At 35.0% G+C, this 25,500-nt stretch overlaps 4 protein-coding genes across 6 annotated transcripts; 2 read left to right on the top strand and 2 right to left on the bottom strand.

Moving 5' to 3' along the window:
• On the top strand, window positions 1-4,620 carry LOC127062598 (protein SCAI). The gene is made up of 4 exons (XM_050991104.1): window positions 1-319; window positions 1,354-2,201; window positions 3,628-4,041; window positions 4,233-4,620. Exons 1-4 carry the CDS (start codon window positions 126-128, stop codon window positions 4,475-4,477), a joined length of 1,701 nt encoding a protein of 566 aa, XP_050847061.1. The 5' UTR covers window positions 1-125; the 3' UTR covers window positions 4,478-4,620.
• A 1,184-nt stretch (window positions 4,621-5,804) lies between these two features.
• LOC127062592 (uncharacterized) lies at window positions 5,805-12,477 on the top strand. 2 transcript variants are annotated; one of them, XM_050991094.1, is made up of 3 exons: window positions 5,805-6,438; window positions 7,066-7,450; window positions 7,992-12,477. In XM_050991094.1, exons 1-3 carry the CDS (start codon window positions 6,257-6,259, stop codon window positions 12,216-12,218), a joined length of 4,794 nt encoding a protein of 1,597 aa, XP_050847051.1. In that variant the 5' UTR covers window positions 5,805-6,256; the 3' UTR covers window positions 12,219-12,477. The 2 variants fall into 2 exon arrangements, with proteins under 2 accessions (XP_050847051.1, XP_050847052.1); XM_050991095.1 differs by lacking the exon at window positions 5,805-6,438 and adding an exon at window positions 6,493-6,906.
• Window positions 12,315-14,199, bottom strand: LOC127062602 (negative elongation factor E). The gene is made up of 3 exons (XM_050991109.1): window positions 14,052-14,199; window positions 13,287-13,780; window positions 12,315-13,130 (listed from the first exon to the last, which is right to left on the bottom strand). Exons 1-3 carry the CDS (start codon window positions 14,139-14,141, stop codon window positions 12,887-12,889), a joined length of 828 nt encoding a protein of 275 aa, XP_050847066.1. The 5' UTR covers window positions 14,142-14,199; the 3' UTR covers window positions 12,315-12,886.
• On the bottom strand, window positions 14,052-25,220 carry LOC127062593 (ubiquitin carboxyl-terminal hydrolase 47). Of its 2 annotated transcripts, none has more exons than XM_050991097.1 (18): window positions 24,728-25,220; window positions 23,839-23,923; window positions 22,677-22,883; window positions 22,361-22,598; window positions 22,053-22,231; window positions 21,771-21,945; window positions 21,557-21,678; window positions 21,258-21,451; window positions 20,892-21,103; window positions 20,475-20,698; window positions 20,187-20,354; window positions 19,717-20,095; window positions 19,242-19,619; window positions 18,655-19,092; window positions 18,333-18,589; window positions 17,889-18,251; window positions 17,628-17,803; window positions 14,052-17,538 (listed from the first exon to the last, which is right to left on the bottom strand). In XM_050991097.1, the coding sequence occupies exons 3-18, from the start codon at window positions 22,878-22,880 to the stop codon at window positions 17,388-17,390; spliced, it is 3,858 nt and encodes a 1,285-aa protein (XP_050847054.1). In that variant the 5' UTR covers window positions 22,881-22,883; window positions 23,839-23,923; window positions 24,728-25,220; the 3' UTR covers window positions 14,052-17,387. The 2 variants fall into 2 exon arrangements, with proteins under 2 accessions (XP_050847054.1, XP_050847053.1); XM_050991096.1 differs by having other exon boundaries at window positions 24,874-25,220.
• Window positions 25,221-25,500: the final 280 nt, after the last annotated feature.

Here is a 25,500-nt window from a genome sequence, read left to right as displayed (position 1 = left end):
TGATTGGTCGCAGCGTGTAGCCGTCGTGCAAAAGGGTGGCGGAATCGGCAGGCGCCATCACGCGGGTCACCGCGACCGTGGAAAAAGGGCTGTCCAGCCAGTGACCGCGATCTCTCGCCGAAAAGATGGTCATGATGGCTGGTATGGACGAACACGAGCGCAAAGTCGTCCTCGAGTTCTGTCACCTGCTCGAGAAAAGTAAGCAGCTATTCAACGGGCTACGTGATTTGCCACAGTACGGACATAAGCAGTGGCAAGGCTACTTTGGGCGCACCTTCGACATCTACACGAAGCTCTGGAAATTCCAGCAACAACACAGGTGAATACAGACAACAGTCTCTGTATCTTATGATCATATTCGATTATCCACTTAACTTTCTGCACTCGATCGATCGTATCTCTGCACCACGAGGTACTTTTCTTCTCTTCCTTTTCTTTCTCTCTTTCTTCCTTTCTTTTTTCTACCTTCTTTCCGTCGTTTTTTTAATCGCTTCAATACCCAAGACGCAACTTTTGGCGTAGAGTGTTTCCTAGAAATAAAACGTGTTGCTTACGTATCTCTCCAAAATCTTTCTTTTCATTATGAATCCAATAGTGTCTTAAGTGTATCCTATATCGACTCATATAGCTACACAAGCTGCCACGTGATCGATCTTTCATCAATGCTTTTCTAATTTTGTTGTTTAAGGAAACAATCAAAGATCGCGAAACTATTTTGACTAATGCCATAAGATTTTCGTAACAAAACAAGAAAAACATTTCTCGTTCATAGTTTTTTGAAATCTATGACTGTGACGATAACAGGAGATCTTACAGAATGATGATACAATGCCATGTGAATAGAAACACTCGTGGATCAACATTGGCAGCTGTTTCCCCTACGGAAACATTTTTAGGTTTTTCTTTTTATTTTTCATCTTTTTTTTTTTTAATTTTTTGTCCAGTGTGACCATTCCTTTCCTCACAGCTTCGTGTTGTATTAAAGCGTGCCGGTGCATGTATTTTCGTGAGTACATGGTCGATCGGAACCTTTGATATTTCTAACATTATATTCTGGCAATCGAAGGCACTCGCGAAGATCGTGTCGCGATCGATAGAGAGAGAGAGAAAGAGAGACGGAGAGAGAGAGAGAGAGAGAGAGAGAAAGAGAGAAAAAGAGAGAAAAGGGACGCGTGTCTAAAATAGAAATAGTTCGCTTATCATTTACGAAATATTTCGATCACTAAAAAAAAATGGATACGTGAGATCAAGAGAGATTATATATAAATATAGAAATGATAAAAGACAACGTTAAAGCAAAGCATAAAAGTATTAAAAGAGAACGCGAACACGTCTTCTTTTTTCTTTTTCCAGGACGATACTGGACACGAAGTACGGACTAAAGAGATGGCAAATCGGCGAGATCGCGAGCAAGATCGGTCAGCTCTATTACCACTATTACTTGCGCACCAGCGAAACGAGTTATCTGCACGAGGCCTATTCGTTTTACGCGGCAATAAGAGGTCGCGCTTATTACAGTCGTGCCGCGAAAGAGGACAGAAGCGATCTAATGGTGAAAAAACTAAGGTATTACGCTCGCTTCATCGTCGTCTGTCTACTTTTAAATCGGATGAAGCTGGTACGCGAACTCGTGCAAGAGCTGGACGCCCAAATAGCCGATTACACGAGCACCTATGAACCGGACGATCAGCTCGAGTGGAATCTCGTACTCGACGAAATAAAAGCCTTTGTGAAAGCCGAGTCCGCCGTGATCCTACACTCGGACTCGGATCCGGTCGTGCTGAGTCATAGGCTTCGGCCACAGACCTCGCCACCTGTCGAACGCTCGCCACCCATGTGCCTATCCTTACAGGAGATCCTCATTGTCGGTAACTGCGCCGACCAGGTGAAGTTCAGTGAATTATCGATGGACATGTTCAGGATGCTGCAGACCCTCGAAAGAGAACCAAGAGACGATCCGAATCATCTTCATGACGCTTCGCCGGCTGGTAGGATGCCCTTTAGACCGGGACCATATCCCGGTGCAGAAAACGGCGCGCCAAGGCGCGACAATCCACACAAGTACCTGCTTTACAAGCCGACCTATAGTCAGGTACAGGTGTTCCTAGCAAGTGGTTTCAAGGAGTTACCCGCCAACGGGGCGTTACTACTCTATCTATCGGCCGACGGCTGCTTCTCGACCGTCAAACACCCCGAAGAAAGTGAGTCTTTACTTCGTCCATAGTCTTCTTATACTTTCTGAACATTTTTTTTCTTTGTTCGGCGCGTCATCGTTCCTCCTCGTTATTACTCTACCATGATACCACGTGTCCGCTTAGAACGCGTCGATCGGATTAGAAAACTCATTTATCGCTTTTTTCATCCAAAGGCTTCGCATATCGTGAATGTACAAACGTTGGCGCCAAATGGCCAAGTTTTCATCGCGAAAGAAAGAGAGGGGGAGAGCGAGAGAGAGGGAGAGAGAGACAAGAGATGATAAAACCGAGCCAAATCGCTTTGTCGCTTTACTAAAATCTTTCTATCTCTTTCTGTTGCTTTCTAAATGTAGCCGACACTTGGAAAAGTAGCGACCGTGTTCTTAATAAGCAGCCAATTTTCCGACATCCCTGCCAAACACCCTCGTACTTCGGCTAGTACGCGAGGGAACTCATTATACTGTCGTTTTTCGATCGCGCTGACGAGCGCCACAGTACTCCGCCTTTAATTAGCGTATATTCTCGCGAAAGTATCATACAGATCGGAAGAAGACATCTCAAGGACTCTGCCTACTTCGCGAGATGCATGCTGCACGTGCGACCGTGACCTCTTATCGTGCTGTCTGCTGGATTAACGAAATAACAAATCCAGGTCATTTAGATGGTTTCCTAATAAGTCGTGACCTCGCATCGAAAGATACACGATATTTTTCTTTTTACCAAACCGAGCTCGCGGAATAGACCTATTCCAAATACTCCTTAGGTAGTTTACTTTCCTCTACTTTTTTTACTTATGCTACACGCTGTCGAATATATCAAATATAAAATGCTTTATTCTGGTAACACTAAAGGTGTTGACTTTGGTCGGAGGAAAAGCTCTCGTCGCGGTGAAAAATTAAAATGACGAGTCCGCCCGTCCGTCTGTCCGTCCGTCCGATCGTCTGCGGGATACGTACTTTGGCTCGCGCAAAAGCGGTCGGCTTAACAGAGTGCTTATAGTTGGAACGCGAAAAAAGTCTGAACGAAAGTAGAATAAGGTATTTGTGTCAGGGTCATACGGCGATGAAGATTCCCACGTATTCATAATAGTGAATTCGAGGCACGAAGCAATCGATATCGAAGTATTGGGAATCCGTTGGTATTCCATTTCTGCTTCTGCTTGTGAGAGTTAACATTTTAAATCTTATCTAATTGAAAACAAAAAATTACTTTGATCAACCGTTCCCACTTACCACCGATTAAATATACGTCATTTAAAAATGATAGCAAGATAGGTATAGAAATGAAAATATATTGTAGGAAAAGAGAAATAAAGAAAAGATTTGTAAAAAAAAGAAAGAAATGGACAGAGGTATTATCGAGGATGCTGAACGATCGGCGAGGCGCGAAGGCGGAATGGCACGATGTTGATCAAAATTACGATCTGTTACAGTGGGGTACGACCTAGGTGGCGTGTCGACGTGCAGCAAGCGGGAAGTCGAACATGGAAAGAGGCCGACGGGTGGTAAAGAGCCGCACTGCCTTTATCCCGGTGACCTCTACCCGTTCACCAGGAAGCCGCTCTTCGTCGTCGTCGATTCGGACAACAGCTTTGTGTTCCAACAGATACCCCGTTATTTCGGGCAGCCTCTGATGGTCCTGATGTCGCCCCAAGACACGCCGTCAACTTTGCGCGACGTACGGCACAGCGGTAGCCTGTTCACCCTCTTTCTTCATGCCCCTCTTGCCGCCTTTTGCCTTATATGCAACGTCGGGAGCCTCGATGTGCATCATTGGGAGCGTTGCCAGCGTTACATCGAGCGATTCCTCATCGAGGCCAGCCAGCTCGTAACGCGCTCCCGATGTGGTATGGTATTTTCATCTTCGGCTTCTTCTCTTTTCATTTCTTTTTTAATCGCGTTTTACGATCGCGTTAGAGCGACTACTAAAACTATTGTTTGGCTTCAATCCAGCAACACTTATCACCAAACGATCCTTACAACTTTGTTATTGTCATTAGATACTTGTTATTTTTATTATATTCTTGTCAAATCGCAGAGACCGGCGTGCTGCAGTTCTTCGGTGACGATTTTCTGCGGCTACTTCTGGTACGTTACGTCTTCTGCGACGTGGTCCTCCATCTCCATCGGTCGTTTAGAGGACGTCAACAGAGACCTCGCTGTTATCCGCCTTTATCGGACGCTGAATTTCTTGAGAATCGTACTCTCCGACATCTGGTTTTTGAGCTGGCTGCTTGCCTGGATGCCCGCGAACATTTTCCGGACGGCAACGAACTCGCCTGACCCAGGCATTTTCCTTGCCCGCCGCCCGACGACACGTCGTTCTTACCGTCATCTTACCAACACGATTACGATTACGATTACGATTACGATTACTGTAATTACAATTACAACAATAAAATCGTTACATTGAGACCTCATTAAACCGCGTCTTGGCAGTAATAGTGTATTACGCATTACGTACTCCACATTACTACGCCTTGAAAAAAGCTTCTTTTATTCCCTCGGTGAAAAGTTTATTTTCTTCTCTTATCGAGTACACACCGAAAACAAATGATCGAGAGTTACGTTAGTCTTCGTATTAAAAATAAAAGATTATTCTTGAACTCTGAGTCAAATCTTAAGAGTTCGTTATGACTCTATGAATATATACGTATCGAGAATTTTAATATTTCTTGCTCGCATATCAAGGCTTACAAGATAACAAGAAAAACTTCGATCTTTTGTAATAAAAAATATATTTCACCCACGCGTATTCTCGCGAGTAGCCAAACATCTGCGAATGCGTCTCCAACTCCGGTTATTTATATACAAAAAGTGGAGCGAGCATAAGCTACGAAGATACATTTATTGAATCGAACTAACTCTCATCGAGTACCGTTGGTAGTCATCCATTCGTTAAATCGAAACATGAACGTTCCGTATGATCATTCCTTAAAATTTAGCCTTTGAGTGGTATAATATTTCACTTTCAAAAATAATCCTATTGTATAATTAAAATATATGCGTAACTTCTCATAATGACAACAAGATACAACAACAACAAGTATCGAAGTCGACAACGATGCCATTCCCAGATGGTAGCCGTCACGGCTTACTATTTTTAGTTTCTATATAGAAACTAGTAGCTCTTCTCGGTATGACAACTTTGTTTGTTCCAATTACATTCTCTTCATTACAAAAGCCAATGCATTAAATTGCCATGGTAAAAGATTGCTGAGATTTCAAAGTATACAAAAAAGGTCAATCAAACAAATAGACTCTCAATAGTCGCAACAGAGACTATGCAATGATAAAATTGTGCGAGGCTCAATGTCGCGCTTAAATAGCACGTTACTACTTGTCGAACGTTTGAACTTACGCGGGAAAAACGAAATACCCTATAAACGATAGTCTCGACGTACACCATGAAAATGCTGATTGGTTCACGTCGAGAGTAGGAGCGAGAAATTGAAATCGTTTAATCGTATCATCAGGTGGCATGCATATATAAAGACAGGTGAGCGTTGTCTTATATCTAAAAGTACGATCTTGCGTTAAAACGTTATAGAAAGTTTCTATAAATAATTCGATGTCCGCTTTGGTCTCTCGGTTGCGTCCGTGTAGTAGATATTCGAGAGTACAGAGAGTCATCGAGTTGGCGTTGCGGCGGGCTGCTGCTCTTGCACTGGTTTTTCTCTTCTCTCTCTCTCTTTCTCTCTCTTTTCCTCTTTTCTCCTCTCTTCCAGAGAAGAGGGTGAAGATCGTAGCGGTGGTAGGTGGTGATGGTTGTGAAGGTGATGGCGGTGATGTCGTGAGCACGCCCTCGAAAAAGCGACCTCGAAATTCGCGGGAGGCTGCAGGAGAGGAGAAAGGAGGGGAAAGGTTTAGGATCGCAAGAACGAAAAAACACGAAGTGTCGCGTCTCTACGCGAATAGATTGCGACTCTTTCGTCTTTGTTGAGATTCGACAACGTGAAAGGAGAGAGAGAGAGAGAGAAAGAGAGAGAGAAGGAAAAGACTGGAGTAGATTCATTGGTTTTCGGCGTCGGCGTCGACGTCGACGCCTCTCTGGAGGTGGGGATGCAGGGAGAGCAACAACGAGGACGTACCTCGCGGGCATCATCAACATCCAGCCTCGGACGTGAGGTTCGTTGTGGATGTCAATACTATCAAAGTGACTCGTTACTACCGGAACGTCAAGCTCGCATTGCCAGACCATCGTCCAGGACAGCGATGCAAGAACCTTCTAGGCACCCATGCAGGTCAGTAGTCTATTAAAAAAATTGCCAATTTTTCGTATCTGTTCTATCCCCTATATCTACCACCATCACTACCCACTACCTCCACTACCACCAATAAATGCGATCAACTCGCGAGTTTCTTCCTAGTGCCGTGTGCTGGTATAGGTTACGGCATTCGAGAGCGTTGCGAATTCCCGCGGCTATTTAAGGTTCGCCCAGCTGGCTATAGATAGAATCCACGATCAGCTCCCGGTTCCGCTACAGTCCAGTCATCGGTCTACGCGCGCGTAGACTCGTAGCGCGCGACTAGATCGCGACTAGATCGCGCCTAGATCGCGAGGCGCCTTGCGGGACGTGCCTTACGAGACGCGTGCCCACGAGGACAACTCTCTTATCGAACGATCGACCAAAAGATATATAAATGTTGCCAATGAGGAGAAGGGCAATTCGATTTCATACCGATCTACAGAAAAATGGACAACGTGATCGGTAAGGTTGATCCGATGTTATATTTCGATTTAATTCACATGCTGATTCACTGACCACATGCTGCGTCTAACACGTCTTTGTTCGTCCAATTTAAACCAATTTTATAAAACTATTTTATTGTGTTCTTTCTAATAAGTAATTGAATTTTCTTATTAATAGTGAGCATGAATATGAACCAATCGCGGCACCATTGGCACATCCGGTAACGGCACCAGTTGTACAAATCATCGACACGGACGTGGTGCCCGTTGCGGACAGCGATGACAGCATTGACGAAAGAGGTCTTTTGCCACCAAGGCTGATCCTAGGCGGCGATGTCATCTTACCATTGGACGGTAGAATCGAAGATGTCGCTATGGAAGGACAAGAGCTTGGTGAAACTGTGGGTGACACATCCGAGGAACAAGACAGTCCGCAACAGCTTCAGGACCGATTGGAGGAACGATACTTGAGCAGTCCTAGCCCTTCTGCCCCTACCCCAATCATCGCCCCGACAACTCCTGGCGCCGAGTCTAGGACCGACGGCGAAGTCAACACCAGTCAGGTGGTGATCTTAACATTTCTTCCATTTTCTATTTTCCCATCTTTAACTTCTTTTTCTATTTCAACCATCTTGCGAACGTGATTATATTTAGACAAATATGAATAACTCGTAACTGAAATATTATGCAATCTGGTTAAGGTGATCTTCATCGAACGAAAAAAAGTCTTTTGGCTTTTCTCGTTCATTCGAATAATCATTACGAATATATCGATGTTATGCAGACAGATACCAGAGGAATCTGCCAAATCTATCAGACGTCGTTTCTGTTATACATAAATGAGATTATATAAAGACATTTCAAGAAATAAGATTTTTTATTTAGTAAAAAGCATACGAATATAACGGAATGATCGATAATTTATTTCGTAAGTTCTTCAAATGTCAAACCCATGACTACTTAACATTCGCATACGATCCAACAATGTTTATGTGATTTTTCACGTCTAAAGTGACGTGTAAAATGATATTCGAAATTCGGCAAATTTCTCTTCGTAAAAGCTTCCATACCTACGTATGAAAGAAAGAAATTCTATTTTTTCAGATGGACTCATCGGTGTTGGAGGAGTTGCCCCTACGCCGTGATGCAAAAACTTTGCCGCAACGGTTGAAGAGTCAAGCGGGTAAACTGAGCTCACGATTACGGGGTATTCAACGGCCAAATTTCTCCTTCACAAAACGACAAAAAGCCGAAAAGACGAGATCGACGAGTAGCGGAAAGTCGGACAAATCAAGAACAGAAAAGAAGAGACCTAGCAGGATGGACAGGATAAGGACATCATTTGCAGAACGGCCACGTTTCAATCTACCAGAACGACCAAAGTTCAGTTTGCCGGACCGATCGAAGATTCGTTTACCAGAGAGACCAAAATTTCATTTGCCAGAGAAAGCAAAATTCAATATGAAACGTCCGAACATAAGTTTGCCAAGCGCATTGAAGAGAACGAGAAAACCAACATTAAGGGAACAACGTTCTACAGATTCGACAATTGGCGGCTCGCGTCGCAATATCTTCGACTTTTCAACGTATCCACGTATATTCGAGAAGAAATCCAAAAGACATGAGGACGATTACGCGGCAACATCTTCGCCGAAGGATTCACGAGCACAATCTCAAGAAAGTGCAACATTCCCTCGGACTCGCAAAACTTATCCCTCGACAACAGCAAGTTGGACACGTCGATTCGGTGATCCTACTTTCGATGAATTTGATCAAGATGAAAATGTCAGTGCTGCCGAAAGAACACGTCCATGGCGTCATCCTTCGCTCGAAGAACCTCGATTATCTGTGAGATTGGAAGAGAAAGATACATTAGCCGCTCGTATTTCTTGGGAAAAATCTCAAAGAAAAGGTGCAAGTGAAACTATGGAAGAGGACGAAGAAATGCAATATATGGATTATGATCCGGATTCAGCTGAAATCTCAGAAGGAAGAGAGATCAATGAAAAGCAGAAAAGAAGCGAAAATGGTCAGCTGATAGAGTCGGATTGGAGGCCATCCGATGAAGAGGTAGTAGCAGAGGAAGAAATTTTCAAACCGATACGACGTTCGCGATCGTTGGCAGACCCAACGTCTTTTGACGTTGGCTCTTCTTTCTCAGCCGTGGATCCAAGACAGTTTGAACAAATTCCACTACCCTCGGAAGAAGAACGAGAAAAGGAAAGAGCAGAAGAAGAAATAGAGGAAGAGGACTACGAGGAGGAAGAGTTGGAAGAGGAATTGGAGGAATTAGAAGACCGAGATCTCTCATCGGCTCACTCGGACAGAGAACAACAACAATCGAGCGGCAGCTCGTGCGATCGTCGTCGTCGTGGAATCGTCGAGGATACTGGTTCCGAAGAATATTACCCACGGGACAATATGGCTGATTTCGACAAATATTTTCAACCGGTAAATGCTTTAGCTGATGACTTCATCATGCCAACTGTGCCTCCAAAAAGACCAGCAAGGAGATCGTTATATAAAAGAAAAGAAGATTCCGTTGAATCTTACGACGTCGTTATACCACCAGCTAGGGCAAAAAGAGAACGTATGGTTGCACGAGCCAGTGAGGATATTTCTGATGATGTCTTTTACGAGGAACGATCCGATAGTAGCTCGAGACATCGCGTTGTTTACCAAGCTGAATGTGATCCTCGTGAGCTGACAAAGTCGACGAATGAACCTTTGGACGACATAGTTATAGTAAAGCCAGCACGAAGGAAATCAAAATCGTCTCTTCGCAGTCAATCTCAAGCCCCGATCGAGTCCGATATCTCGCGAAATATTTTTCAAAATGGCGACGTACCGCGTCCACCCCCGGTCGTACCTACCCGTCGAAAACGAGCTCGTGGAGCAAAAATTCAGAGTGAAGCGAACGAACTCTTTCCCACGACGATATGCAATGGTCGTAGTGACAAATGGGAGGAGAATTTATTGTCATCGTCTCGAATGGCAGAACCAGTACAATCTCGAGCGATGAACGACATAATCCTTGATACACAGGAGGATAAAATATTGCTAGAAGATCAACTTGCTCAAACACCAATCCCTATCCCGCCAAAGAGACGTTCACGATCGAGAACGATATCTCTAGCTCAGGATGAAGATCGTACATCTCATGGGGCTGAATCTTTGCCAGAGATTGGCTATGTTCAAGAGGACATACCACCAGACGAAACAACTATGGATTCTATGAGGGATTTGTCGGGATACGCACTGGTGGATAAACGTGAGAAACCACCAAGACCACCACCGCCTCGTAGACGAAAGATTCGTGAGAAATTTGCGACAACCCCAAGACCAAGTCCTCCGAAACGACCACAACGTACTTACAGTACACTTGCTTCGACGACGAAAATAAGAGACGATTTCTCAACGGAGGAAAGATTATTGGAACAACAACAAGCAGAATCAATGCCTTACATCGAGATAGATTCGGAAGATCGTAAAGAATTACGAGATGATCGAGTCCTCAGTAAGATCCAAGGTCGACCGTTACCAGCACCTCCTAGACCACCTAGAGCACGAAAAGAACACAGTCAAGATCGTTTCGATGAATCTCTATCGGAACTTATTAACGAAGCGACAACTGCTACACAAACTGATCCTCTACCGGATGACATGATCATAGAAGAAGAAATTACACAAGCCAAATTAATCGTCACCCCGTCGCGATCCGGTTCACAAGTTATGGTATCTACCGAACGAATACCCAGTCCTAATCTCTTCCCAACATCGACGTCTGAACTTTTGCAAAACGACGATGAGAAATATCAGCGTATGGATACGCCTAGATCTTCAAGAGGGCCTTCTCCTTTCGTAGATTATGAGGAAAGACTTCAAGAAAGACATTCACCAACTCGAACACAATTCGCTGGTGAACCACCACCGACGATTCCTGATACAACCGCAATGGATCAGTCTCATCTACATTCTATCATACGTTCCGCCTTACTTACGGATGAAACTCTTAGAATAAGCAGTCTTGAAGTCGGTGACCTAAAAGTCGATCGACTCAACGTATCGCAACTAGAAACAAGTAAACTGCTCGCTTCCGAAATAGATTCTGTAGTAATATGCACAAACGAGTTGAAAAATTTGTATGATTCCAAGGAAGACTCTTTCTCTCCTTCAATTATTAAAGAGTTGATAGCTATTAGAAGTCATTTGGAAAGTGTGGCAAGCTCTCAACAGGCACGAGAAGAGAGACGCTTGCTCGATCGAGAAAATGATACAGAATCTACTGTGAAAGACAGTACTAAGGTAGACGTGATTCCGGATAGAGACGATCAAAAGAAAATCAAAAGTTATGAAGAAAAGGATTCAGTTACAGATCAATCGGTTAAAATAGAGTCTAAGTTAGATGATGACAAAAGTTCCGAAGAAACTAAGGATAGGGAAATTGAAAATATAGAGGTGGAATCCGCATCGCATACATTATCATTCGTTGAAAGTATGCAAGATGATACGTTAGAAACTGTTGACCCAATGTCGATGAAACGTTCAGAAATCTTCGAAGTTGTCGAAGGGAAACGATCAACGGAGATTCATCAAGCGCCTCATTCTGATGCGAAGTTGAGTTTAATGGCAGAGTTCGATATAATGTCAGAGCGTAGGCCAGAAATAGACATACGTGATTTCCAAGATAAACAATTTCAAAGTAAAGAAGAAACAAACGAAATCAGCCGAGAATCTAGATCACGATCGCCCTCGCCAACGGAACGAATTCGGCCGGTACGTCAAACGGCTTCCCCGGTTCGATCATTGCCACCAGTTATTTCTGTAACTCCAGATACACCTGACGTTACTACACCTTATAACGTTTCGAACGTAGCTCTAGCACAGCGTGCCGTTATTTCTTATTCCGACGAAGCAGAGAAATCTGATAGGCAGGAAGCCGCAAGAGAAATTTCACAATCGCCAATTACATCCAATTTGCCAAGCGGTGCCGCACACTTTATCGCTTTTCCAACTTCACAGATTCCAGCGGAATTTTTTTCTTTAACCACAACCCCGTCCACTCGGGTAGAACCCGAACCAAGCATTCTCGAGTCGTCGAAACAACTTCTTCGAGCAATACGAATCGCAGGAGCTAAACTTATTAGAGATTTTGCATCGCATTTAATCTCTAGAGTAGGTGCTGAAGAAGCAACGGAAAAGATTAGAGAACTTGAATTGGCATTATGTGCCTTATTACTTGTGATCGCAATCTTATTGATAGTATACTTCAGTAATTCTCGAACAATAATGCATTACCATCATTGGGATTATTTCAATCCTCCGCAATAAGACGAATAACAAAATTACCATAATGGTAATAATTCTTTTGGTAAACTAATGCGTATGCGATTTTGCACGCATGTGAACAACAATCTTGATTCGATCTATTCTTTAAGTAAGTTTATTTTATATATTAATAATGATGTTATAATGACGAAAACAACAACGATAGCTACAATAATTATCATAATGATAATGATAGCTTTATACAATTATGAAAGTCTTACAAAAGGACAACATTAAATGTGCTATTAAATCTAAATTAATATGCCTTATTTATAAAATTTACCGCAATAAGAGAGATCTATAGATCTCTTCAATACTTGTAGTTATCCTTAGAAAAATGTGAAATATAAAAAAAATTGTGCAACACAACGTTTCGATTTTTTTTGTTTTTTCATTTTCTTTGAAAACAAATATTATTTCACAATATATTGAGACTCGAATGTCTTCTTTTTGTCGTAAAATATTAATAATTTCTAATATATTTAGTATTATATATGTTAAATTTCAAAATATTGCAAAAAAGCAATTTTTGCTTTTTCATTTTTGTCTTATACTATTTAATAACAACATAAATATAAGATTATCTAATCAAATATTCTTAACATTCTTAACAATAAATATACAAAAACTTGAATATGTACAAGGGTAAAATTATACTACAAAACTTCGCGTTACTGAAAAAGATCTTCCTCATAAACTTTTAACTCACGTCTATCTTTATGTACACTTTTCTGGGAATAATTAGCTGCTATTGGTGTCCACATTGAACTAGAAGAAGCATCATTTATAGATTCTATTATTGGTTGTCTTCTCGCCAATGAAACTTTTAACTGAATAGAAGAAACCATGCTGCCATCCATTTCACTTATCGCTCTCTCAGCTGCCTCAGGTTTGTCGAACGTCACGAATCCTCGACTTAAAAAATAAATTATAATATTATTCCATGCATACGCGCGCACGCACGTGTGTATGTGTTTAATATGAACAAAAGATATCAATATGAAGAAGTTTTATAATACAAAATATATTCAAAAATACCAGTAAAAAAATTATTACAATTCTAATACTCACTTTTTTTCTGCCTCCATTGATATATTAATTACATTGCCAAATGTCTGAAAGTGCTTCTTTAAGAAATCTTCAGATATTTTATAACCACAAACAAAAATTGTATTACCAGCTCGTGGTTTCAATTCTTGTTTAAGTGGTGCTTGTTTATCTACTACAGTTCTATCTTCTGAATCTTGAGCACTAACAAAACTATCATATAAATCTTTCACTCTTGGCCTTACTGCTTCATTTTCTTCTTCTTCCAGTTGAGCTGCTGAAAATGGTTGATAAGAACTTATTGTTTTCTCTGTACTATTTAATTTTCTTTCCAGTCCACGAGGCCTTTTAAATGATTGTTCTGGTCTCTTAGGTGTCTTTGGTGCTGTAATAACGCCTGACTTTATCAATTTCTTAGCAACTTCTCTAGCATCTCTCGCTTCTGTCGGACGTTTTGGTACTTGTGGCACACGTTCTGCTTCTTGTTTAGGAGCTTTCAAATCTTGTAATGCTTTTTTCTTGGAAACAAAAGGTCAATATTAATAATAAAATAGATGGTTTTTATATATAAAAAGTTTCCCAAAATCAATGATTTTATATTAATATAACAATATCATATAACATAATGTTTTTGCAATAATTTAGTGACTAGCTGAAGACAATACTTTATTAATAACACTGTAAATAAAACTATATTTTGTACATATTTAAAAATATAAAAATGTGTAACCGTTGCTAATGTAAATATAACCTCAATTCAAATCATCGTTAATGGAAGTTGGAATATACCTTTCTTTTTAATTTATTATATTTAGCTTGCAGCATCAATTCTTCTTCAGTTAAATTTGACGGAAAATGCAAATACACCATATTTTGCATGTAATATTATTGATTGCGACTGTCACAATTTAAATTGTGACAACACTCTTTAGCAGACACGACACGGTAAATTGTGATCAAGTGCTACCAACTGTCATTCGCTATAATTAGTAAATACCTAATTGTTTCTTCGATATTCACGAATAAAATAAACTATTAATTACACATTACTCGTAGGGAAGACACATGCATTAAAATAATGTTTGGCACTAATATATAAAGACTTCGGTTATAAAAAATGTTAATATCGGTATATGATCGTATACTTCATACTTCCAAAATTTTCCATTTTTTTGCTCTTATAAATACATTATGCATTCAGGATACTATACACATATTTGTTCTCTAATAATAATTGATTTAAAAGTTACAAAAATTAACATGCAAAAATACGTCTTCATAAAACAATGTACTTTGACTTATCTGAAAACAAAGCTATTTTCCATATTGAACGCTTTATAAAAACTTATATAATCTGTTATTTTTATCTACATATTTCAGATACAAGGAACAAATTTATTTGTATTTAAGAAAACAATAACAGTGATTAATGATGTCAACACAGCAACACAAAAATAAGAAAAGCATCACACTATAATGATAGATGAAATCTCATACAGCAATCTATTTCTGACCAAAAAGTCCATTCCATTTTCAAATCTTTCATTTGTTCATAATTATAAATATAATTTGGTTCATAATTGTCACATATATTACAAGGCATAACATTGCATCATTGCTGATTGGAAAGTTCAGGTGACAACCTGTATACACATATGTTAAACGAAATATATTTTATAATCTCGGAATTAATTTATCCACAAAAAGGATAAAAATATTCTATTTTACTCTCTCACACTCACACACTGTATGTGCACGCACATATATACATGTACGTGTGCACACTTCCTTGTATTTTCTATGATTTATATTACTAAGAATAAGCAATCAAATTATTTATTATGCATGTATGCATGCTGAGTCATAAAGAAGGTATTATACTGAATGTTTTTATACTATATGCAAAAAATGCAAATTGTTATTCTGATCTACAGCATCATTTGACACATTGGCTTGTATACATCTGTACAGAGAACTAAATCATAGCAAAACTGAGAAAGTTTTTCTCATTCAATGACAATAGTTTATAGCTATCATTCAATTTTCTGACAGTAATAAAAATCAATTAATTTTACAATTGGAGCCTTATATCCATAATAGTTTACATTTTTATTTAATTACAATATTTGTTCCACTTGGTGCATTTTATTGATAGTTTTTGTTTGTTGTGCAAAAAAATTCTAAATTATTAATGTAAAGATAATACCGATTATGAAAAATTAAGATAATCCTGGAAAGATTCTAATCTCATGTACCTAATGTTCTCATTTATTTGTGAATTCCATTTTTTATCTGCCAATGAAATATTAGTTCCATAACAATCAAAGTAATCATTATACATGTAATTTATTAACACACATCAAACTTGTTTTTTACACAACATACAATAAATAAAAGCTATATGAATAACAATAAAAATTGGGCATGTTATTATGTACTAAATAACAGCTGGGATTGATTTAAAAATAATTATCTTTTTGTAAACAGTGATCACTCGATTTGAAATCATTTTCGATTGATATATTATCTTATGAATATTAACTTCTTTCTTTTGGTATGATATTTGCACAAAGTCAATAGATACCTGAAAAGGAAACTATTAAAAGAAATTAAAAATTAAGGGGAACAATAACAACTTTGCATTTAACCCTTTTAGCACCATGTTGTATACAATGGAATAACGCACAAATTATCAAATGTGAAACTGCTGCTAAATGTTAAATGCAAAAGAACCCTGTACTAAAAGCATGTTTCCATAATGATATATTGTAAGTAATTGAGTAGAATATCATACAAAATAGTTAAAATTGTTATAACATAGGAAACAACATAAATTCCAATACTTATAATGCAATGAAGAAATTGACATATACACTTGATATGAGCTATGTTTTGTTATTATTAAATATCTTATCACATTCTTGAAATCTTCTTTATCTTCAATTGTATATTTTAGATTTCTAATTCTAATAATCTTCATAATTTAATAACACGAAGTATACCAGTTTAGCTCCACAATTGGACAAAATATTTTTAAGAGTTATTATTTACAATAGGTATTATTTTATTATGGAGCATGTATTTTTTTTTCATCTTATTATTGAGTTGTATGTAAATACGTATCAAATATATCAATGTTAGAAACATATAAATACCAGAAATCATTGTCTCATGATTTTTTCTCTTTAAATATAGTTATATTTATATAAACTGAAAATAACAAAATTAGATAAAAATTTTACTAGTAGTGTACACTATTTTACATATCTAATGCAGGCAGGCATAAATGAAAACTTAAGAATAATATTTAAACAAACTAGAGAGGAAACACTATTACACAATTAATAATGCAATAAATCTTACACACACATAAATGGTATTAAAAGGGTTAATTACAATTGCATTAAATAGACGCAGTTTTATAATGTAATTCAATTTTGTGCTTTGACACCGAAAATAGTTTCTAACTTTTGTAGGGTATGTTAGTTTTTTTTGTTTTTTGTTTTTTTGTTTTTTTTTGTTTTTTTGTTTTGTTTTGATAGCTATACAAGTATCCTGATGTTATTGAATCGTAGAATATAGCTGAGATTTTACCAAACAAGAATATTGTACGTTGAAAAACATTTATATATTATGAATCGGAGTTATAATTAGACATACAATAGACAATCTGAGTCCATATATTTATGTCAAATACTGATGATTTGTCTTATTGCATCTTAATATTATTGAATTTTATTAATGATTAGAATCCTTAGTAATACCTTCCGGATGAGAAAATAATTTATTAATGCAGAGAATCAGGAATTTTTATAACTTCTACAAACTCCAGAATTAAAAAAAGAAAGAAAAAAAATAGTGACAACTGAAAATCAAAATCTCTTACTAATTGGCAGCATTATCCAAAAGGTGCCAAAAACCTGATAGATATTCGAAAACATTTATATTTAAGAAGATGGAAGCTTCGAGATATTAAAAACTTACTGGAGCATAAAACATTTGGTAGTTTCTTGAAAATGTGACATAATCACTGTTGACGTTCAAGTATTTGCACCTCAATGTTTCATGTTCCTTATTGTATTCATTTAACTACTGCCATTCAGTAGATGTACAATTAATACAGGATCATTTAGTATCCAAATATATTTTAAGCGCTTTCTCACTACGTCGATTGTAACCTGTTGAAGATGAAAGTTGTATGAAACGTGCAGTTTCTTTATTAGTAATTTCCTTCGTTTCGTCTGGACTTAATTTTTTTAACTCTTCTCGGCTATCCCTATAATCATATTGTTGCAATTTTATTTATTTATAAATATACATGCAATTTTATTAATATATAAAAATATTTAAATCCTAAATCTTTACCTGTATAGGAAGACACTACCATCTTCAAAATCATCGTATACATTTTCGTTACCAGTAATATGCTCATTCCATTGATGATCAGTTTGGACTTTTAATACAGGTATATCACATGGAAAAGTACCTTTTCCCTTTGCTATATCTATGTATTTTTCAGGTATATTTGATATAGAAGATATCTAAGGAAAAAAGCAGTTCTATCATTAATAATCTGTAATTTTATACTACATATTTTATGTTCAATAATTATGTTTATTTTATTACTTTTCTTCTCAATTCTTCTATCAACTTTTCATCTAATACAACCTCTTGAAATTGACCAAGTTGTACTTTGGCAGGAGACCATCTTCGAACAAACAAAACTACTTGATTGTCGTTATCTGTAACGACTTCTTTCTCTGGTAGTTCTTGGACAATCATTTCAAATTGTGTGAGTAGTTGTTGATCAAATTTTTGTTTATCTAAGAATACCTTGGAAGCTGTGTTATAATATTTTTTTCTCAGTCTACATTTTTCATATGGTATATCTATATTGTACTTCTTCTTTATTTCTGCTAAAATTTGTTTCTTTGCTTGGCCAAATGTCATATCTTTAGAAAGAATTGTTTCGCATAAGAATTTGTAGGGCTGTTAAAAAAATATATTATAAAAATATATTTGTTATAGACGTAAATTTCAATGATAAGAATATAATCGATATTTACAAACCTCCGTAATTGAATCGATATGTAATTGAAATAGCTTTATTTTATATTCTCCGTTACGCAGAGCTCTTCCTAGTTTTAAATTAAGTCGTTCACCATCATCAAAAGAAAAAAGCTGTTCTGTCAGACAAGTACATTCAGATTCAGAATCACCAGATTGTCGGAAAACTTTGAAATATTCTACAGGCACGCCTACGTAAGGCTGCAAATCTTTTTTCAAAGTGCTTAATCGCATTCTTTTATCTACTAAAACCTTAAGTACTAAAACACAAAATAATTAATAATTAAAAATTTACTACATATTATAATAAAAAATAAATACATACATTTTCGAGTGTTGTTTGTACATGAAGTAGCCTTAAAGTAATATTCAGACTCATCATCAATATCAGAAGTTTGTATGTCTATTTGATTTACTATGTCAAATCGTCTATTATCCGAAGGAGGTGGGTGATAAGATGGAGGAAAATCATCATCTTCTTGTGTATCTCCTACCAAAGTTTTATCACTATCACTAAGACTGCTATCTTCGCTATTACTTTGTTCAGAAGTATTCCACTCTTCCGGTTCTCCTGATAGGAAATCTGGTATAGGAAGATCATCATTTTTCACCGATTTTTTAATAATATCCCGGAACGTGTTATATTGTACTTCAAGATCACGATTTAAATCATTAACTGATAATTTAGATGGTCCATTGCTGAAACGATTTTCTCTATTTTCATATTTGTCAGTCAAAGGTACATCTAACTCTTCAAGGATTTCTGTAAAAAAAAAAAAAGAAAGAAAGAAATGTAATATACCACAAGATTCGAATACATAAAACATTTATATTTTGTTACTATGAAAATAATACACAGAACCTATAAAATGTATTCAACTATTATAAGAAACAATATGTTGTTGCTTTTACCTTTGCTTATGTCAGGTATCTGTACTTGCAGTGAGATAATATTTTCAAACCTTAATATGAGTTTATACAACGTTGTTTCATAAAATGGTTTATTACTATCCACATCAAGCATAGTAGATACAAATACTTTGTTACTTGCATCAATAAATTCAGCTGTTTGAAGGTCAATATCATCTTTATCTATTAATTTAATATCTGTTTTACGTTTTCGTAAAACTAGTAAAACTAGTTTCATTTGCTTAGGATCCATATTAATGATGTTTCCTAATGTTTGCTTGTAATCCTTGACACTTTGCGTAAGCAAGCCTCGTACATTAATTGGTCCATCTATAACTTCTACTTTGGGAATATCTATCACAAATACTTTAGTTGTAATACCTAAAATTGAAAAAACATCAAATATATAAATCAAATCAAATAATACAATACTTAATCGTATTGTATAAAATATGAAATTAATATGATTTGTATTTACCACCAGGTTGATAAATTTCGAACATTTGATCCTCCTTACATATTTCTAAGAGAAGCTCGACATAACTTTTATTATACCAAATACTAGAAATTTCTTCTTGATCTCTTCCTTCATAACTACATTCTATTAAATCTGCACTGTGTTTATACGCTACTAAACGGCATTGGTTTAATTTAACTACTCCACGAAGATCAAGTTTTTTATAAGCTTCTTCTGTTACTTCAGCTAGTTTATATTCTGGCATTACAATTAATCTTGTGTGACATAAATTGCCAGTTATTGGATGATGACAGTAAACTTTCAATTTTGGACATGCTATCTGTTTTTCCCTATTCTTTCTATCATTGTCCTCACTTTCTTTCATTTTTTTTAACAAATCCTGAAATATAAAATAACAAGAACTTTATATACTGATAATATATTAGAAATAGTAATAAATATTAATACCAATATTTTCAAACACGTTGTACCTGGATATGCCGAGGAAAATCTTCTGTCTGCATTGGTAAAGCATTACGAGTTGGATCTATTTGTCTATACATAAGCATATATGCATTTGTGCTACTACTATATGCTCCACTATAATATGCTCTAGTTGAACCACCACCATATGTTTTTTGAATATCATCCTGAGTTATCTGAAAGAGATAATACATCGTTTTTATGATTAATCTTCTTCACATTTTATTATTTTTCGAACTTCTATGTACTTTATTTTTTATCTCTAATTTATTCATTTAATTTCTTCTATCTCTTACCTGAGTAACACTTTGATCATTAAAGCACCACCATTCTCGTGTCCTAAAATCTTTAATGTAAGCATAATAGTGTCCACCACTGGCACTTCCACTATGTATCATAATTGAAAATAATTCATATACATAAGGACCTGATTCTATTATGCAATTACCTTGGTGCTTCTCATTTTTATGATTATGTTTGTTACAATTAGATGTCGATGGTCCGTTACTCATATCAATACCTAGATATATAAATAAAAATAATGTTTTATATACTATTTATTTTTTTCTTTGTAGTAGGAAGAAAATATAAACAAGTAATATTATATACAAAATTATATAATCATGTATATATCTACATAATTGAAATTGTCTCTAAAAACAATTACATCTTTAAGTTACAAAACACACTTTAATAATAATTAGCAAACATACCTTCATCATCGTCTGGATCGTGATTTGTCAATGAACTACTATTTGTGAGATTATTATCACATGGTGGACAATCATCATCTAATGTACCACTATCTGTAGTTGAACTATCATCACATTTAACACCTACACCAATATCTTCTTCTCCAGAAGGTGATTCTTGATTTGTAGATGAAATAAAGGAATTTAAGAAAAGTGTATCTGGAAATGTGACTCTACAATGAAAGATATTAATGTGTATAATTATTATGATTATAGTAATATGTGTATACATATAAATGTTTTTTTATAAAAAAAAAAAAAACAACAACAACAAATTAAAATAATCTGAATATACAGATTATTACACCTAATTATTTAACTACTTACTTATCATTAAGTTTGATTCTATGACAACTATTATTGTCATAATCAAATCGTTTTAGATGTAATGTTAAAAGATATGGAAATTTAGTGAACTTTAATCCTTTCTGTGCATTACATTTTTTGTTACATTTTTCGCAATGATACTGATTTGCTCCCTCTAATGTTTCATATTGAACAAACGCTTTTATCGCTTCTTCCTATAAACATTTGTTATTTGCCGTTTAAATGTTTTGAATATAACTATTGTTTTGGAATGTTAACGACGTTGAAATATTATATATCATGGCAAAAAAATATATTACCACACTGTTGTATGCTATATTGCTACCAAATGGCCTAACTGGTAGAGGAATATCAAGGAAAGTGTCTTCTCTTGACTTCTCTGTTCCACATTCTAAACATTTCACATAATCATTCATTTTTCCTATGAAAATAAAACTTGTTATTAAACATTTTTTTGTACTATTTTCTTTTATTATTTTATTTTCCAGTATCAAAACTAGAAAAATAAAATACCTTCATACAATCTATTAATAAGATCAGCTTGTTCTGTATTTCTGAATTTTAGTTCCAAAGCATCAAACATAACTCTGCAAAGTTCTTGAATATCATGTTGTTGCCAAGCTTCATTAGAATTCCATCCAAAGCTTTTAGTTAAAGATGTAGTCTCCACTGCAGATTTTGTAGAAGTCTGTTTACAAATTAATATCATTTTTTATAGGCAAATAATACATTATTCTTATTATTTATTTTATAATATTCAATTATTTTTTCTTATCAATCTATTTATTATCGTACCTGCAAGTTAAGAAATAATTTCTGTAATTGATATGGAATACTCTTGGTCTCATCTTTTTCTGAACCTTCAATATATTCCCAGTTGTAAAGAGCATTACGAAATTCTGGTGTCATATATAATGCTTGTAGGAGACTGTTGAGATAACATGTCATTGCTTGATTGACCAAACCAACATAACCTTTAAATATATGTAACACAACAGATAATTGTTTACAATATTTCTTATAATCATTACGCTTTGTATTAATGATGATACAATGTCATTATTTTATTTCTATAATTAGTTCTTATATTATCTTTTACATACTTGTTTCAGGTTTGATAGGACCTTTCAAATTAATGTTATTCTCATTCCAACTAGATACTTGATATGAAGGTGTAGGATCACATATCGATGGCTCACATGCTAAATATTTCATAACCTTATTATGAACATTGACAACAAGAGTATTCATCGTTTCATTTGATTCCGAGTTAGGTTCAAAGTCCATATCAAGCGATGATAGTTCTAGCATTGTTTTATTTATCATTTCAGATAGACTAACCTAATTACAAGATAATGAAAATATTATTATATATACTACCTAGTTTTAATAACAAATATTATAAGAAATATCACTCACCATCTTTCCTTGTCCCGTGTTTAAATGTACTGTAAAAGTATCTGGACGTAATTGATGTCTTGCTTCAATAAGACTATACAGATCTTTAACTTGCATAGACTCATGCAGCTCAAGCTTTCCGCTTATATCTTGTTTATCCTTAGACTCTTTGATGATATATGGAATCAAACATTTTTTATTAATTTCATTCGTCCTATGAACCATGATCTGTAATAAAATGAAAAATATAAGAAAAATATAAAATAAACAAATATAAAAATGAGAATACCACAACTTAATTATACAAATATAAGATAAATATAAACATAAGAAATTCATTTATTAAAAAAAAAAAGAAAAGAACAAGAAAAAGAAAAAACCAGAAATATATAAATTATGATAAAAATTTAATAAATCAATACTAACTGTAATATATATTACACAGTAAACATTGTACAAAACGTACCAAGAATTATTGTTTCAAATATACACTATATTTAAAATATCTTTTCTAACTAGATTAATTATAATTACTTTTAAAATAGTAAAAAAAAACACTTCACGCATCAGAATGCACTGATATTTAATAAAATATATAATTCATTTAACCAATTATCATACACATATTGCTGATATTAAGTGAGTCAGATTTGGCTTCAAGCCATAAAGAAAATAGGAAATGTTCAAAATCTACGTAACGCAGGAGAACACCACTCTATGTAGCATGACACAGTAGAGATAGCCTATAGAGCCTGCAGTTATATTTAGAATGTCTAAACCAAGACTTGGAAAATGGCTCTTCCCTAACATCAACTGTCCTCTCTTTCCTTCGTAACAAGATAGAAATTTTTTTCTTGTATATTTTAAAATATATTCTTCATCAAAAATATATAAGGCTTATAAAATTAATACAAAGTAATTAATCAATAATAACAATAATATAAATTGATATTTTAAGAAATATAATCACATTACATAAAATTTAATAAAATTCAATGATAAAAGTTATATTTCTAAAAGTATTCCTATTAGCAATTATATATTAAATATATAGTTTTATATATTATAATTTTATATACTAATAGTTTTTTCTTTTTTTTTCTTTTTTTTTTATTATAAAACTGATAATATGTTATCAAAACATATAGCATGCATAATAAATAATAAAACTTTTCAAACTTACATTCTGTTATTTTGTTACCAATAATATAGCTATAATGATATGTATTTCAATATGAAATCTAGTAATATACACCAAATCAATCAACCTGGAAAAATATTATTATTTATCTTATTAAATTGCATTTTGTTAACTGATTATATCAAATCCAAATAAATATATTGTATTAAATAAAAAACAATAGATTTTTCTTCTTTTAAAAAACAACAATTGTAAACACTAATTATAATATATATATAATAATTATGATATATATAGAGAGAGAAAGAAAGATTTTACACATGATCATTTACCTATAACATATAAAGAAAAGATGTATACAAAAATTGTATATAAGCAAAAATTTTATGTTCATATATTATGTGTGTATATTTATATATAATGGCTATATTCACATAGTCATTCCCACACAATCTTGATGTTATCATAAAATAAGTGCAAGTTATTCATATACATTATAATTATAAATATAAAGAAAAAAATACTAAAGTAGAAACAACAAGAGAAAAAAATCCGATGTTATTATAAATATAATTTTTTTTCTAGCTTCATGTAAAGGAAATAAACAGCTATATTCTAAACATGTATAGCTCATTTTTGATCTTTATTTAGTCAAAATTTCAAATGAATAGAGATAAATGAAACATGATCACAGACAAGACTCAGAAGAATGGAATGTACTCCTGTGCTAAGAAAGATGTTATACCAAGCTTTTCAATTACACTTTATCCACGATAAAAAATGATTTCACCTAACATGCAATTGATATGTCATAGCCAGGTCAGTCACCGCAACAACGATACAAAAGTACCGGCATTCTACATTTTTAACTTAACGATCAGTTTTAATAGATATTTCGAAGGTCTTACGAAATGGCTGATCGAATACTCACGATGTCACTTTGTGAACTAAATTTATGTATTTCCTCACAATATCTACACAATATCTAAATATCGTACTATTTCAAACCACGGAATAATATAACATTTATATTACTCATTGAATTATAAAGAACGAACTGAGTTTATCATATCTTACCAAATCACTGACACATGTGCAACAATCACTTTACGCCATGTTTCTGGCAAAGCAGAGAACCTGGTGCTGCCTGATATGGATAGGCAGTATTATTTGAGAACGCCTGGAATATACGCACAAATCTGAATTATGTTACTGACCACACAAAGCACGTTACATTTAGAAGTAACCAATCATTGCATTGTTTTTTTTTCGTATTCTGCTAAACTATTTGTATAATCACAGTTCGTTGTACAATTGTATATGTTCGATTAACGTATATATAAAATATTTTAAAGTTTTGTGATTTTTATAAACAATAAGAGTTTTTTTGTAAGTTTTCTCTGTTCGATTTTAACGAATGAGTTTTCATGTAGCACAAGAGATGTAAATAACAGGCAATATTGTAAATCAGCTAGATTGTAAATCGATCGAAAAATTGTTCTAAACATGTCGCAGATATATGCTTTGTTCACATGTTTACTAGTGAATACGAAATGTTTTAAATGATAATAAATGAAATGATTGTAACATATCTGCTAATGTCAAATTAATATTATAACAATATTGAATATTATTAAATTAGAAATATTTATTCCATTTAATTATTACACATCGAAAAATTGGACAATCACGTTTTGTCTCTTT

Source organism: Vespula vulgaris, chromosome 3 (genome assembly GCF_905475345.1).
Source record: "Vespula vulgaris chromosome 3, iyVesVulg1.1, whole genome shotgun sequence".
NCBI lineage: Eukaryota > Metazoa > Arthropoda > Insecta > Hymenoptera > Vespidae > Vespula > Vespula vulgaris.
The sequence above is the reverse complement of the archived record's forward strand: the minus strand, read 5'-3'. Positions and strand labels throughout refer to the sequence as shown.

Excerpts from the sequence above, each read along its gene's own strand:
- LOC127062598 (XM_050991104.1), top strand. The coding sequence starts at position 126 with ATGGTCATGATGGCTGGTATGGACGAACACGAGCGCAAAGTCGTCCTC. Across the intron at positions 2,202-3,627 it reads CGTCAAACACCCCGAAGAAA|TGGGGTACGACCTAGGTGGC; the intron begins GTGAGTCTTTAC and ends GATCTGTTACAG. Across the intron at positions 4,042-4,232 it reads CGTAACGCGCTCCCGATGTG|AGACCGGCGTGCTGCAGTTC; the intron begins GTATGGTATTTT and ends GTCAAATCGCAG.
- LOC127062592 (XM_050991094.1), top strand. The coding sequence starts at position 6,257 with ATGCAGGGAGAGCAACAACGAGGACGTACCTCGCGGGCATCATCAACA. Across the intron at positions 6,439-7,065 it reads CCTTCTAGGCACCCATGCAG|TGAGCATGAATATGAACCAA; the intron begins GTCAGTAGTCTA and ends TCTTATTAATAG. Across the intron at positions 7,451-7,991 it reads GCGAAGTCAACACCAGTCAG|ATGGACTCATCGGTGTTGGA; the intron begins GTGGTGATCTTA and ends CTATTTTTTCAG.
- LOC127062602 (XM_050991109.1), bottom strand. The coding sequence starts at position 14,141 with ATGCAAAATATGGTGTATTTGCATTTTCCGTCAAATTTAACTGAAGAA. Across the intron at positions 13,781-14,051 it reads ATAATAAATTAAAAAGAAAG|AAAAAAGCATTACAAGATTT; the intron begins GTATATTCCAAC and ends TTTGTTTCCAAG. Across the intron at positions 13,131-13,286 it reads TCAATGGAGGCAGAAAAAAA|TCGAGGATTCGTGACGTTCG; the intron begins GTGAGTATTAGA and ends TTATTTTTTAAG.
- LOC127062593 (XM_050991097.1), bottom strand. The coding sequence starts at position 22,880 with ATGGTTCATAGGACGAATGAAATTAATAAAAAATGTTTGATTCCATAT. Across the intron at positions 20,096-20,186 it reads ATTTTCCTCGGCATATCCAG|GATTTGTTAAAAAAAATGAA; the intron begins GTACAACGTGTT and ends TTTATATTTCAG. Across the intron at positions 17,804-17,888 it reads TAGAAGAATTGAGAAGAAAA|ATATCTTCTATATCAAATAT; the intron begins GTAATAAAATAA and ends TTTTTTCCTTAG.